The sequence below is a fragment of the Vulpes vulpes genome, chromosome 3 (assembly GCF_048418805.1).
Source record: "Vulpes vulpes isolate BD-2025 chromosome 3, VulVul3, whole genome shotgun sequence".
In the NCBI taxonomy this organism is placed as follows: Eukaryota; Metazoa; Chordata; class Mammalia; order Carnivora; family Canidae; genus Vulpes; species Vulpes vulpes.
In genome coordinates, this window is record NC_132782.1 from 40,736,340 (window position 1) to 40,751,191 (window position 14,852).

At 33.8% G+C, this 14,852-nt stretch overlaps 1 protein-coding gene across 21 annotated transcripts in view; it reads right to left on the reverse strand.

The window, feature by feature from the left end:
- Positions 1-13,065, reverse strand: part of LOC112926656 (thrombomodulin-like) — a 104,870-nt gene extending 91,805 nt beyond the window's left edge. For 13 of the 21 annotated variants that reach the window (XM_072752284.1, XM_072752273.1, XM_072752285.1 and 10 more), the window contains exon 1: positions 1,700-10,732. Coding sequence is in view for 3 of the 21 variants with exons in the window: in XM_072752288.1 (XP_072608389.1) it covers positions 1,700-1,819; positions 10,756-10,774 (139 nt within the window). In the remaining 18 variants the exon portion in view is untranslated. The other 8 variants (XM_072752286.1, XM_072752281.1, XM_072752279.1 and 5 more) reach the window with 6 other exon arrangements.
- Positions 13,066-14,852: the final 1,787 nt, after the last annotated feature.

The following is a 14,852-nucleotide window of genomic DNA, read 5'->3' on the forward strand; positions in this document are numbered from 1 at the left end:
TGGCACCATATTTGCAAATAAACCAACTGCTAATGATATTAACTCAAGTAAAGGGGTAGGGGAATGAGTCAGTCATTTTCATAATTAATCCAAATTGGTCTAATGCTCTTAAAGACTTCTATCCATGGGAACCTACCAGTATTTATTAATTGGGAGCAAATAAAGAAAATAACTAAAAATTATACTTTATCTCTCCACTAATAATACAGGTAGAAGTCATTGTAATTTGTCTTTAGGAATCTATAGCACATTCTTTTTAAAAAAAAAGATTTATTTATTTATTTGAGAGAGAGTGTGTGCACATGTGTACATACATGGGGGGAGGGACAGAGGGAGAGAAGCTTCAAGTAGACTCCCCTTGGCCAAGGAGCCACTTGTTGGCTTGATCCCATGACCCATGAGATCACCAGAGCCAAAATCAAGAGTTGGACATTTCACCAATTGAGCCATCCAGGATGTATCTTATATTCTTAACCAAAAATGATATCTCCCTGATTTAAGGTAGACAGGACATGTGGACAAGGCAGGTTGGGGGCCCCCCTGTGTAGCAATCCATGGTGTGTTCTACCTGAATGCCATGGGGCAGTGCAATTTGCACAAGGATGCCCCCTCTTTCTTCTGACACCAAGAGCCAGTTCCATTCAGTATAACATCATTCCATAGCTCAAGTAGTCCCTGCTCCTTCTCTTCACGTTGATAGGTCTCAACATTTTCCTAACTACTGCTTCCTCCTGTACTGTCCTGCATGTCACCTCCACATCTATCACTTATCTATCATCTATCTATCTATCTATATATCTATCTATCTATCTATCTATCTTTGTCAATTCTCCACAAATATTTAATAAGATCCTATTCTGTGCCAGAAAAGTTAGGCAAATGCTGTGCAAACAGAGGACCAAAGCAGAAATGTTCTCTGTCAGAAAAGCACATTAACACAATCAACAGAAAATTATATCTTAGTTTTGGTTTAAAGAAAAAAAATAAACGGGAATTTTTATATCTAATCCATTTTCAATTTCTCAAAGTGTTTATCCATCCCATAAGCCAGGAAATATTTTGGTATTTTCATAATTAATCCAAATAAACTGTTTCTCGTTTCATGAAAATGTCATGATAAAAATGAAGGATTCTGTGATTTCTCTGAAGTTAATAAAACAAAGACTGTCCCACAGGAATGATTTCATTTATTAGTTCTGGTTATGCAGTAATTTGTCACTTTCATCTTCAAATTGAAGTATGTCTGTTTTGCTATTTCTAGGAAACAGAAATATGTAACCTTGTATTTATAGTTTCTTTCTTTTTGGTTTTAATTATTTCTAACTTCTGAGAACACTCATTTGCACACACTTGCGTTTCAAAGGTTATCCTCCACATTCTGCAGCCTATAATAAAAAACTCCCTGTGTAGTTATGGAAGATTTTAAATATTAATTCTGGAATTCACTTCATAATGAGAAACAAAAAACAAAAGGCATTAATTCTGAAATTATACCAGACTATTTTTTGTAACTAAAAATTTCCCTGAGTTTTTATAGTTTCACAAACATACCTTTCAGAATGATCAAAAGAGAATATAAATGTTCTTTTTAAAGCATAAATGAAAACGCCTTTCTCCTAGCTGTTCTGACTATTCAAAACTGAATTACCACAAAATTTCAAACAATTACACAATTAAGCCATCAGCTTCAACCTCCTACCTCCACAGGCCTTTTTGTCTTCAGACAGCTGATCCCCTGGGCGACAGACACACCTGGCCACACCATTCTCACTCTGACAGATGTGGGCATATCCATTCCCACCTGTGCAGGGGTCCATCTCTGAAAGTAATTAAGCAGTGGTAGTTTATAATTCATTAACTTCAGAAAGATATACAAAGTGGAAGGGGGGGGGGAGGTAAAGAGGGCACTGGGGCCATGGGGATTCTCATATAAAGATGGTAAGGAAAGGCTGAAAAGGCTTTTCCCACTTTCAGATGGAACTATTTCCAACAAAAAGTTTCCCATTTTGTGATATGAACTCCAAAATATAAACGAATATAAACATGGAGCAGAGCCAAAAAAGAATTGGCTTAATTCACTCTTCTCAAAAGCATGCCCTCAGCCCTCTGGTACCCAAAGTTTAACAGACTCAGCTTGAACTCTATCATACACCTTTGCATTTTCCCCTTCTCTCTCAACCCTTTCCACTTCTTTGGGCATCAGAATCATTCTCAGAGGTAAAACCTCCCCTGGGTCACTTTTCCCTTTAGATAAACAACCACAGTGTGAGCAGAAGGCAGGCTGAAGCAACATGGAAGAGTCTTAGCCATAGCTGTTGTGGAGATGGAGTTTAGTTCAGATCTTCCAGGCTGTAATGAACCACTGTAAAGCCTACAGTATAATGTTGAAGAGAAGAGAAGTGGCACACATCCTTGTCTTGTCCCTGATCTTAGGGGGAAAGCCTTCAGTATTCACTATTACCAGTAATGTTAGCTATGGGTTTTTCATAGGTTCCCTTTATCAGGTTGAGGAAGTTGTCCTCAAACATTTCTAGTTTCTTGAGTTCTTGTATCATGAAAGGATGCTTGATTTTGTCAGGTGTTGTTGGTTTTCTTCCTACACCTATTGAGACGACCATGTAATTTTTGTACATTATTCTGTTGATATGGTATATAGCATTAATTGATTTTCAGAAGTTGAACCAACCTTGTTTTCCTGAGATAAATCTTAAATGACTATAGTGTATAATCCTTCTATATGTTGTTGGATTTGGCTCCCTAATATTTTGTTTAGGATTTTTACATCTACATTCATAAAATATATTTGTCTATGGTTTTCTTTCCTGTGATACTGCTGTCTGGTATCAGGGTGATTCTGATTTCATTGAATGAATTGGGAAGTGTTCTCTTCTCTTTTCTATTTTTAAAGAATTTGTTTGAAAAATAGAATAATTCTTTTAAGTTTAAATAAATTCTTTTTGGTATAATTCACCATTGAAACCATCGGGCCTGAGCTTTTTCTTTTTTGGGAAGTTGCAAAATTACTAATTTTATCTCTTTACTTATTATATATCTAACTGGATTTTCCATTTTTTCAGAATCCAATTCCAATAGTAATTGTCATTCTTGGAATTTTTTCATTTCATCTAAGTTATCTAATTTGTTGTGATAAGTTGTTCCTCGTATTACCTTTTCTTTTCCCTCTTTTTCAAAAAATTTCCTAAAGTTTGTAGTGATGTTCACTCTCACTTTTGATCCTAGTCATTTGAGTTATCTCTCTTTTTTCCTTTGCCAATCTAATAGTTTGTCAACTGTATTGATTGTTTAAGAAAAAAACAACTGTTGGTCTTATTAATTTTCTTTCTTGTTTCTCTATCCTCTACTTCACTAATTTCTATCCTAATCTTTACCTTCCTTCTTTTTTACCCTTCCATGTTCCTTTTCTCCTTATGTTACTTCTTCCCAGTATGAGCTTTCTAAGAAACTCTTACATTTGAGTCTGCAGATTCAATATGCCCCTTAACTTCACACAAAAGAAAATTTGATGGACATTTTTGGTTTTGTTTTCTTTATTGCATCTGTATGTTTTGTCCCAGGTCAAGAGATTTACACAGCTATGTTTATATCAGAAACTTAATTTATTTAATCTATATCCCCTACTACCAATTCTCAGGACAATGGGATATATAACTCCTCCTCTGGACTTTGGAAAGTGAAGGGTCCCTAACACCAGATGCAAAATTACAATGATCGTTGATGTTCTTCTCATTGACCACTGTCTCTGAGAACCTATATTCTAAATGTACTTTAATTATCTATTCTCTAATGCCATCTTGATGCCCAAGTTTCCAAATACGAGGGTTTACTCCTCAAGAAGATGGCTAGATATAACCTCCCTACAGCAAGTCGCACTACTGTCAAAAGTCCCTTTTGTTTTGGGGACTGATTATAACTGTTGTCTTAACCCATTTGAATTAGGCAAGGAAGAACTAAAAAATAAACCTTCTATAATGCAGCATTTGGTAAAACAGATTTTATTCTCAGCTGCAGGACATAGAAGGACATTTAAAAGTAGCATGTGGGACACAAGTAATATTCTCAGTCAAATGTCTAATGCTTCTTCTGTGTAGAGTTAAAAGGCAGTATCCTTTATATGTAGCACTTAAATGGCACCTGTTCAAATTTGGCTCGTGATCTTGAAAGAGTAACAATGATTGGGCTTACCTTCTACCAAAGCAACTAGAAAACTAGAGTAAAAAAAAAAAAAATGAAACAACTGTTTGCAGATAATGGACAACAAACAGCACAAAAATGGGAACCCGAGTGAAGAGAAACAAAAGTAAGCTAAATTACTGTTTTGAGTTCTGCTGGAGACCATTTCTGGGTTACAGTACACAAGGAGAAATCAAAAGAGAGCTCAGTGATCCTGCTAAATTAAAGAGACAAATCAGAGCTCATGATTATCAAGGAAATTAGAATATGTGGAGTGCTAGAAGGGGCAGGGGGAGGTGGAGAGGAGAGTGTTATGGAAAGAGAGGGGAGATAGAGAGAATCACTCCAGAAATCTGTATGCCAATCCTCCTGAATCTCTGATTAAATATTATTGCATATATACATAGGGTAAGTCTCCCTGAGGCCAGGTAAGAACAAAGAAGAATTAGGGAAGCTCTAAGCCAAACAATTCCCAAAGCACACAGGGCCAGGAATCACTTCTTAGCAGCTGGACTGTGAAAGTATTGTTGAACATATGGGGATTTCATTAAATATCCCTAAAGGGCTATGACTCAGTAGTAGGACTAATTTAACCCCAGAGTAAAGTGTATTCTAGATTTACCCTAACAAAGTTTCAAAACAGCACTTGACAGGATCAAGTAACTTAACTTGGCACCCAGAAAGAAAGCACAATACTTTCTAAAGGGGACCGAAGCTAGCATTCAACAATATAAAATAAATAATGTCCAACATCCCATAAAAAGTTAATAAGCATGTGAAAATGTAATCAAATGTGACCCATATTGAAGAGAAAATTTATTTCAAAACAGACTTAAAAATAATAGAGATAATGAAATCAATAGATAAGGACATTAAAATAGCACCATAAATAAATCTAATATGCCTGATGGTTTAAAGACTAATGTGCATTTAGTGAAGATAAAAATAAAAGATCTAAAAAACTACCAAATGGAACTTCTAGAGAAGAAGGATATAAGATCTGAAATGGAAAGTTCACTAAATAGTATTATCAGCAGATTACATAATTAGAAAATTATTGAACTAAAAACCTAGCAGTATAAATTATCCAAAATGAAGAACAGAGAGAGAAAAAAAGGACTAGCAATTTAAGTAAAGAAAGTCTGATGACCAGTAGAGCAATATTAAGTGATATCAAATAATTCAGATTTTAGAAGGAGATTCTCTAGTCAAATGATTAGAAAAAGACAGCCTAACAAGACAGAAAACTTTCAGAAAATTACTGTCTCGCTATGGTCAGACATCATAGAAAAAAATGTAACCCTAACCCCTACCTATGACACCAAAGAATGGAGGAGCCTAGGCTTTCCCCCTCAATAGGCTGTAATGAGCTGTTATTTCATCTTCCCACTGAGGTGATGTCAGCGGAGGCTTATCAGAGAGTCATGACTTCCACTACCAACCAATGATAATGAGGCAACCCCACTATGATGTCCATGAACGCCATGTGGGAAGAGTAAAAAGGCACACCTATACCTCTGCCAATCTGTACCAATGGAGAGCTAGATCTCCCATCCTGCACAAAGTAAGGAGGCATGCACCTCTCACTTTTGAGTCATTGGAAGCCAGGTGGTAATAAATTGGGACTTCTTCTTGCACTGAATAGTAAAAGGTATTTCCCCCCACCCCCTTTCCCTTTCCAAAGTAGTGTCAAAGGAAAGCATCTAAAATATAATGTTTACATAAGATCCAGAGTCTAATAACACAATATACAAAATGTCCAGGTTTCAGTAGAAAATTACTCATTATACCAGCAACTAGGAAGATCTCAAATGGATTGAAAAACTGGATCAATAAATGCCAACACCAAGATTCTAGAGATGTTAGAATTATCTAAGATTTTAAACCAGCCATCATAAAATTGCTTTAATGAACAATTACAAACAAGCAAATGAAATAATAGAGTCTCAGCAAAGAAATAGAAAATATAAAAAAGAACCAAATGGAAATTTGAGAACTAAAGAACACAATAACTGAAAATCTCAATAGAGGGGTGCCTGAGTGGCTCATTTGTTTAAGCATCTGCCTTCATCTCAGGTCATGTTCTCAGAATCCTGTGATCAAGCCCGATGTCTGGCTCCCTGCTCAGCAGGGAGTCTGCTTCTTCCTCTCCCTCTGCCCCACCCCCCATGGTAGTGCTTCCTCTCCCTCTCAATAAATAAATAAAATCTTCAAAAAAGAAAGAAAGAAAGGAAAGAAAGAAGAAAGAAAGAAGAAAGAAAAGAAAGAAAGAAAGAAAGAAAGAAAGAAAGAAAGAAAGAAAGATCTCAATAGATAGACTAAAAAATGGAATGGGGAGGAGAAAGAATCCATAAATTGGAAGATAGAACAATAGAAATTACCCAGCTGAACAACAGAAAAAAATAGACCAGAAGAAAATTAAAACAAAACAAAATTTTTAAAAAGAGAGAAATAAGAAAAGAATGGAGCTTTAGAGATATACAGAAATATAACAAAGGTATAATATTGTGTCAATGTCAATGTCTTAGAGGATAGAAAAAATACAGTGAGACTGAAAATGTGTTCAAAGAAATAAAGCTGAAAATTTCCCAAATTTGACAAAAGACATAACTCTATAGACCCAAGAAGCCGAGTAAAACCCAAGCAAATTAAATCCAAAGAAATCCACACCAAGACATATTTTAGTCAAATTTCTGAAAAGTTAAGACAAAAGAAAAATCTTTAAGGCAATGAGAGAGAAATGACACTTTACTTGTAGAAGAAAGTGTAATAGATATTTCATCAGAAATCACAGAGAATGGGAGGAAGTGACATTTTTCAGCTAATGAAAGAAAACAACCCAGAATCATATATGCAGCAAAATTACTCTTTAGAAATGAAAGGGAAACTGAGACATTCTCATACAAAGAAAAACTAAGAGAATTTACTACTCTAGAATAATGTCTAAAGGAAGTTTCTGAAATAGAAATGATTAAAAACCAATTGTAAAACATCAGAATGAAAGACAGAAAGAAAGAGCAAAAATAAGGGGAAAAAATCCAATAAACTTTCCTTCCCCTCTTGAGTCTTCTAACTAACACTTTATGGCTAAAGCAGAAAGTATCATTTGTCTAATGTGGTTCTAAATGAACATAGAAAAAATATTTAAACAATCATATGTAAGTGGAAAAAAGTAAGATGAAAGTAATTTAAGTGTTCTACACTTCACTTGAACTGGTAAAATGATGCCACCAGTAGGTAAGTTAGTTATACAGAATGTAATACCTGGGAGGAACTAGTTAACAAGTAAAAAGCTATGTAAAGAGAGCCACTCAAAACCTATGAATACAACAAAATAGGGGCACCTGGGTGGTTCAGTCAATTAGACATCTGCCTTTGGCTCAGGTCATGATCTCAGGGTCTTGGGATTGAGTCTCAAGGTGGGCTTCCTGCTCAGTGAGGAGTCGGCTTCTCTCTCTCCCCATGTCTTCCCCCCATCACCTCCTTCATGGTCTCTCTCACATGCACTCTCTTTCAAATAAATAAATAAAATATTTTTAAAAATTTGGGTCAAAGTTTAAACAGTGCTGAGACAGATTTATAGTACAAAACATATCTAAAAAGATAATCGGAGATTATCTAAAAGATAATCTAAGATCTGACTCCAAGAGTTTAGAATAAGAAGAGTAAAATAGACCCAACACAAGTAGAATAATAAAATAATGATAAGAGCAGAAAGCAATGAAATTGAAAACAGAAAAAAAATAGAAATTATTATTGAAGCAAAGAGCTGGTTCATAGCATAGATCAATAAAATTGACAACAAAAAGACTGATAAAGAAAATAAGAAAAAGAGAAAAAAATTACCAGTATCAGAAATGAAACAGGATGTTACTATATATCCTGATAACATCAAAAGTAGAGTAAGGAACAACTACAAACAACTCTGCAAAACATATATTGGTAACTTAGATAAAATAAATGAATTTCTCAAATAAAATATAAACAACCAAAAAAGAAATATAAACAACCACAAGATATTTATATGAATAGAAAACTTGTATAGCCCTATAACAATGAAAAAATAAGAATTTATAATTTAAACATTCCCCAAAGAGAAATCTCCATGCTCAAATGATTTCACTGAGTAATTGTAAATGTTTAAGGAAAGATTAACACTGATTCTAAAATTTCTTTCAGAAAATAGAAAAAGGGAGACTTTCAAATTCATTTTATGAAGATAATATTATCCTGATACCAAAGCCAGGCAAAGACAGTATCAATAAAAAAGAAGGAAGGGAAGAAGGAAGGAAGGAAGGAAGGAAGGAAGGAAGGAAGGAAGGAAGGAAGGAAGGAAATAGTATAGACCAATATCACTCATCAATAAAGATGCAAAAATCTTTTACAGAATAGTAGCAAATTGAATCGTGTAATGTATATAAAACAATTGTGCAACATGACCAGGTAGGGCTTATTGTAGCATGCAAGGCTGGTTCAACATTACAAAAAAATCAAATAATGTAATTCTCCATATTTATAGAAGAAAGAAGAAAATTCACATGATCATATCAATCAATACAGAAAAAAAACATTTGACATAATTCAACACATATTTATGATTAAAGAAATAGGATTAGTGGGAATCTCCTCAACTTGATAAAGAGCATATACAAGAAACCTAAAACTAACATTGTACTTAATGACAAAAAAAAATTTCTTTTGCTTTAAGTTTGAAAGCAAGGCAAGGATGTTTGTTCTCATCACTCTATGCAACAGTTCTAACTAGTGCAATCAGGAAAGGAAAGGAAATAAAATTATTATAGATCAGAGAGGAAAAATCAAAACTTTTTCTATTTGCATATAGCATCATTCTCTAAAAATCCTATGGAATGTACAAACTCTTAGAACTAAAAAGTTGAGTTCAGCAAGTTTGCAGGACATAGGATAAGTATATAAAAATAAGTTATATATATTATTAATAAACACATGGGCAGTGAAAATAAAACATCAGTAACATCTATGATCACCCAAAAAATAAAACATTATGTGTCAATCTAACAAACATCTACAGGACTTGTATGTTGAAATATACAGAACACTGATGAAAGGAATAAAAAACATATGGTGAGATGTACTGCCTTATGAATTGGAAGACTCACGAAATAAAAATGCCACTTTCCCAAAATTGATATACAAGATTAATGCAATTCTTATCAAAATTCCAGCAAAATCTTCTGTATATATAGACAATTTTTTCCAAAAAATACGGAAAGCAAAGGAAGTACAATAGCTAAAACAATCACAAAAAAGAAGAATGAGGTGAAATCAACGTCTGTATTTGATCTCAAGAGTAATTGAGGCTATTTGGTAGTGGTTGAAAGACACATGCATAAATGGGTGGAATAGAATGAAAAACCCAGAAACAGATCCACACAAATATGCCCACTTGATTTTTGAGGAAGATGAAAATGTAATTCAACAAACAAAAATAGCCCTTCAACAAAAGCATAGGCAACCAAATGGACCTTGACCTAAATCTCACATCTTGAGGCACCTGGGTGGCTCAGTCATTTAAGCTCAGGACTCTTGATTTTGACTCAGGTCATGATCTCAGAGTCATAAGACTGAGCCCTGAATCAGGCTCCCCCCTCAGCGGGAAGTCTGCTTGAAATTCTCTCTCTCTCCTTCTCCTTCTGCTTTCCCCCCCCCCCCATCTGCTCATGTGTTCTTTCTCTCATAAATACATACATACATAAAATATTTAAATATCTTACAGAAAAATTAAGTAAAACTGGATTACAGACTTAAGTGTAAAACATAAAACTATCTCTAAAAAACTTTTAGAAAAATTAACTTTTATTAATAACGCCTAAAAACAGAAACAATCCAGATGGAAATGCTTAAGGAAACTGGTGTATCCATGTCTTGGAATACTATGAACTATTGTTACATGCAAGAACTTGGATGAATCTCCATAGAACTATATTGAGTAAAGAAAGTCAATCTATAATGGTCACATACTCTTTGTCTTTTTTACGTAACATTCCTAAAATGTCAAAAAGCTAGAAAGGGAGAATATATTAGCAATTTCCTGGGGTTAAGAAGCAGATGGGCATGGAAGGAAAGGGTGGCTATTAATAAGGAATATGAGGGATCCTTGTGGTGATGAAAATGTTCTGTATTTTCACTATATCAATAACAATATCCTCATTGTGATATTGTATCATAGTTTTCCAAGATGTCACCATTGTAGGAAACTAGATATGGGTACATGATATCACTTCCTATTATCTTTTAAAATTGTATATGAATCTAAAATTATCTCAGAAGAATAAAGGGCTAAAAGGTAAAAAGTAAACACTCCCCCCAAAAACAAAACAAAACAAAATCTGTTAATGAATGAGTATTTTGGCTGAATTGCAATCCCTTCTTATAAAAGACAAGAATACAGAATTGACTTTACTCATATAACTTGCATTCAGTAAACATTATTTAGGAAAAAAAGAGAAACACCTGAGAGCCTTGATTGTTGAAGAAGCCTTGGACCCCATCAGGCACCAAGTCTAAATGGGAACTGATAGTTACCAACATAAAGCTGCCACATCAAAATGATTCTTGGCTGTAGGGCTCTCTCCACTCTGGAGGTTATGTAGATGGTTTGGAATGAGCTGAGCTCCAAAGGGCTGGAGGGTCTGGTTGCCCAGGCCTGGAACTGGAACAGGGCAACTGAAGGGAGAGACCAGATCTCTCTCTCTCTCTCTCTCTCTCTCTCTCTCTCTCTCTCACACACACACACACACACACACACACACACACAGAGTTTAATGAAAGAAAGCAAAGCAATATGAAAACAAAATGAACAGTTTCAGTGACCACTAGGAAAATATGGAAAATAATATATTGGGACATCTGGGTGATTCAGCGGTTGAGCATCTGCCATTGGCTCAGGGCCTGATCCCAGATTCCTGGGATCGAGTCCCACATCAGGCTCCTTGCATGGAGCCTGCTTCTCCTCCCTCTGCCTGCATCTCAGACTCTCTTTCTGTGTCTCTCATGAATAAATAAATAAAATCTTAAATATATATATATACATATATATATATATGTATATATATATATAACTGGAATCTCAGAAGAAAATAAAGAATAGCAAAAAGAAAAAAAAAACTTTGAAAAAATAGTGAGCAAACATCTGTGAAATGAGATCTAGACAAGACCCATATACCCAAGAGTCTCAATGAACCAAAGCAGGATAACTACAAAAAAAAAAAAAAAAAAAGAAGAAGAAGAAGAAGAAGAATATCCATAACACATTATGGTCAAATTGATGATAATCAATGATAAAGAGAAAATATTAACAGAACCAAGGACAAAGAAAAGTATTTTACATATAGAAGAAAAGATAAAAAATAACTCCATCTACCTTGTTGCAAACCATGCAAGACAGAAGACAACGGAACATTTTTAAAATGCTGAGGGAAAATAAAAACAAACCAAAGAAAAAAATAGAAGTACATATCCAAAATGGATATGACATAAATGGAGAAGACATAAAGACATTTTCAGAAAAAAATGAGTAAGCTGAAAGTATTCGTCACTACAGATCAAAACTCAAGAAATGCTGAAAGAAGTCATTCGGGTAGAAGGTAAATGACAGCAAATGGAAATGTGAACCTATACAATGGAATAAAGAAAGCAAGGCATTGTACATGTGTGGAAAAAAATAAAAGATATTTTTTGCCATTTAAAAATATATCTAATATATATCTGTAGAGGTTAAAGCAAACGTAGTAGCAATGTATTTGGTATTTTTTACATATGACAATTCTACAAAGAAATGGAACATAAAGAAATGCAAGTATATCGTGTTAGGGTTCTAACCTTAAACATCAAGCAGTAAATAACATTTCCAAGGGAGTCTGTGATAAGTTAATAATAAAAATTGTAACTTCTAGAATAACAGTTATTTTTAAGGAGGTATAACTAGTAAAGCAGTATCAGAGATAAAATGATATAAAAATCCTTAATTAACCAAGGAGAAATCAGAAAAGAGGAAACAGAAATAAAGACTAAGTGAGACAAAGAGAAAACAAATAGCATTCTCATAGATCAAAACCCATATTGAAAATTACCGTAAATATAAATTCTCTAAAAATCCATATGACAAGATAAGGACTGGGGTGCCTGGTAGCTCAATCAGTTAAGTGTTTGACTCTTGATTTTGGCTCAGGTCATGAACTCAGCATATTTAGATCAAGCCCTGCATCAGGTTCCACACTACAAAGAGTCTGCTTGAGTTTCTCTCGCTCCCTTTCCCTCTGCTCCTCCTCCTGCTCTTTCTCTTTCTAAAATAAATAAATAATGTTTTAACAACAACATCATAAAAAGGATTTTCAGAGTTGGAAAAAAACAAGACACAACTATATGTTATCTACAATAAACACACTTTATAAAGACCAAAATATATATTTTAAAGGGGTAAAATATATATACTATGATAATACTAACAAAAATCTTTGAGTGGCTATATTAATTTTGCACCAAGTGATTTCAGACAAAGTAGATTAGAATGAAAAGGGGCATTTCATACTAATCCGGTGATCAGTTTTTCAAGAAAACACAAAACCATTTTAAATGTGTATGTATCTAATGGCAGAGCCTCAAAATAAATAAGCATAAGTTGATATAACTGAAAGAAGTAGACACACCCACACATAGAGTTGGAGATTTCAATATTTCTCTACCAATAATTGATAAGATAGGCGATAGAATAGTAATAGGCCTGTACGCATGAATTAACAACTATCAAATAACTTAAATTGACATTTATAACAATTTCAGCCAATAACTGCAGACTATACATTTTTTGAGTATACATAGAACATTTAATAAGATAAAATATCCTGAGCCAAACCAAGTCTCAATAAATAAAAGATGATTGCAGATATACAGAGTATATTTTCTAATCAAAATGGAATTAAATTAGAATATAAATGTATCAGAATGTTTAGAATGTTTAGAAATTTAATAATACAATTATTATTTATTTAGAAATTTACAGAATTTCTAAATTCTATAAATGAATTCTATTCTAAATGAATAGAAATTTAATAATACAATAAAATACAATTTTATTATCCATGACTCAAATGGTTTAAAAATATTTTTAAGTGAATGTAAACATTATTATTATGTGTAGGGGAAAACTAAGGCAGTCTTAGAGAAATATATAGCTTTAAGTACTTATATGAGAAAGAAAGTAGGTCTAAGAGTTTAGAACTAAAACATAGAAGATCCATTTAACCTAAAATAAGTAAAGGAAAAAATAATAGAGTGAAACTAGTGAAATAAACAATAAACAATAGAGACAATCAATAAAATGAAAAGTTGACTTAAAAAAAAAGATTTTATTTATTTATTCATGAGAGACACACAGAGAGAGGCAGAAACACAGGCAGAGGGAGAAGCAGGCTCCCTGTGGGAGGCCCAATGCAGGACTCGATCCCAGGACCCCCAGATCATGACCTGAGCTAAAGGCAGACACTCAACTGCTAAGCTACCCAGGTGCCCCTGAAAAGTTTATTTTTAAAGGTCAATCTACTTGACAAACCTTTATTTATTTTTTTTAAATGCTTTTTTATTTTTTATTTTATTTTTTTTAAATTTTTATTTATTTATGATAGTCACAGAGAGAGAGAGAGAGGCAGAGACACAGGCAGAGGTTGAAGCAGGCTCCATGCACCGGGAGCCTGATGTGGGATTCGATCCCGGGTCTCCAGGATCGCGCCCTGGGCCAAAGGCAAGCGCCAAACCACTGCGCCACCCAGGAATCCCTTGACAAACCTTTAGATTAAGAAAGAATAAATGGATGACATAATAGGATATTATGATTAATTTTTGCAAATATATTTAAGTTTATATAAAATGGGCAAACACCTCAAATGGCACACATCAATATATCAAAACTGACTCAAGAAGTGATGGAAAGCTTAAATAGCCTGGCAATATTGAAAATTACATAGATAAATAAAAAATTTTCCTAAAGAAAATTCTAGGTCAAGATGGCTTCACTGGCGAATTGTCTTCAATGTTTAAATAAGAAATTATAGCAATTCTATACAAACTCTTGAAGAAAGTAGACAGGAGGGGATATTTCTCAACCCACTTTACAAAGCCAGAATTAATCTGTACTAGACAAAAACTACAAAGAATAAAATGATAGAAAAATAACCCTAATTTAAGAGAGATTCAGGAATCCCACATAACCCATTGACTAATAATTCCAAGTTTTAACAAGAGGATAGAACACTTAGACTCCTCACGTGTGGAAATATAAAGGTGCATAACTCTGGAAGACAATTTGCCAATATTTTTTAAGGTTAAATATGATCTTACCATATGGTGCAACAACTCTACACTTGGGTATTCAGTTTGTAAGAAACTACTATTCCACAATAAAAATGATTGTGCTGCTAATATACAAAAACATGGATAATTTCAAATTCATTATACTAAACTTTAAAAGAATACAGACATAAATAATTACATACTGAGTTATTCATTTTCTATAACACTCTAGAGAACATAAACCTAAACTATGCTGCCAGAAAGCAGATCATTGGTTGCTAGGACTGTAGATAGAGTAATTTTAAAAATAGGGTAATTGGGAAAGGAATAAAGGA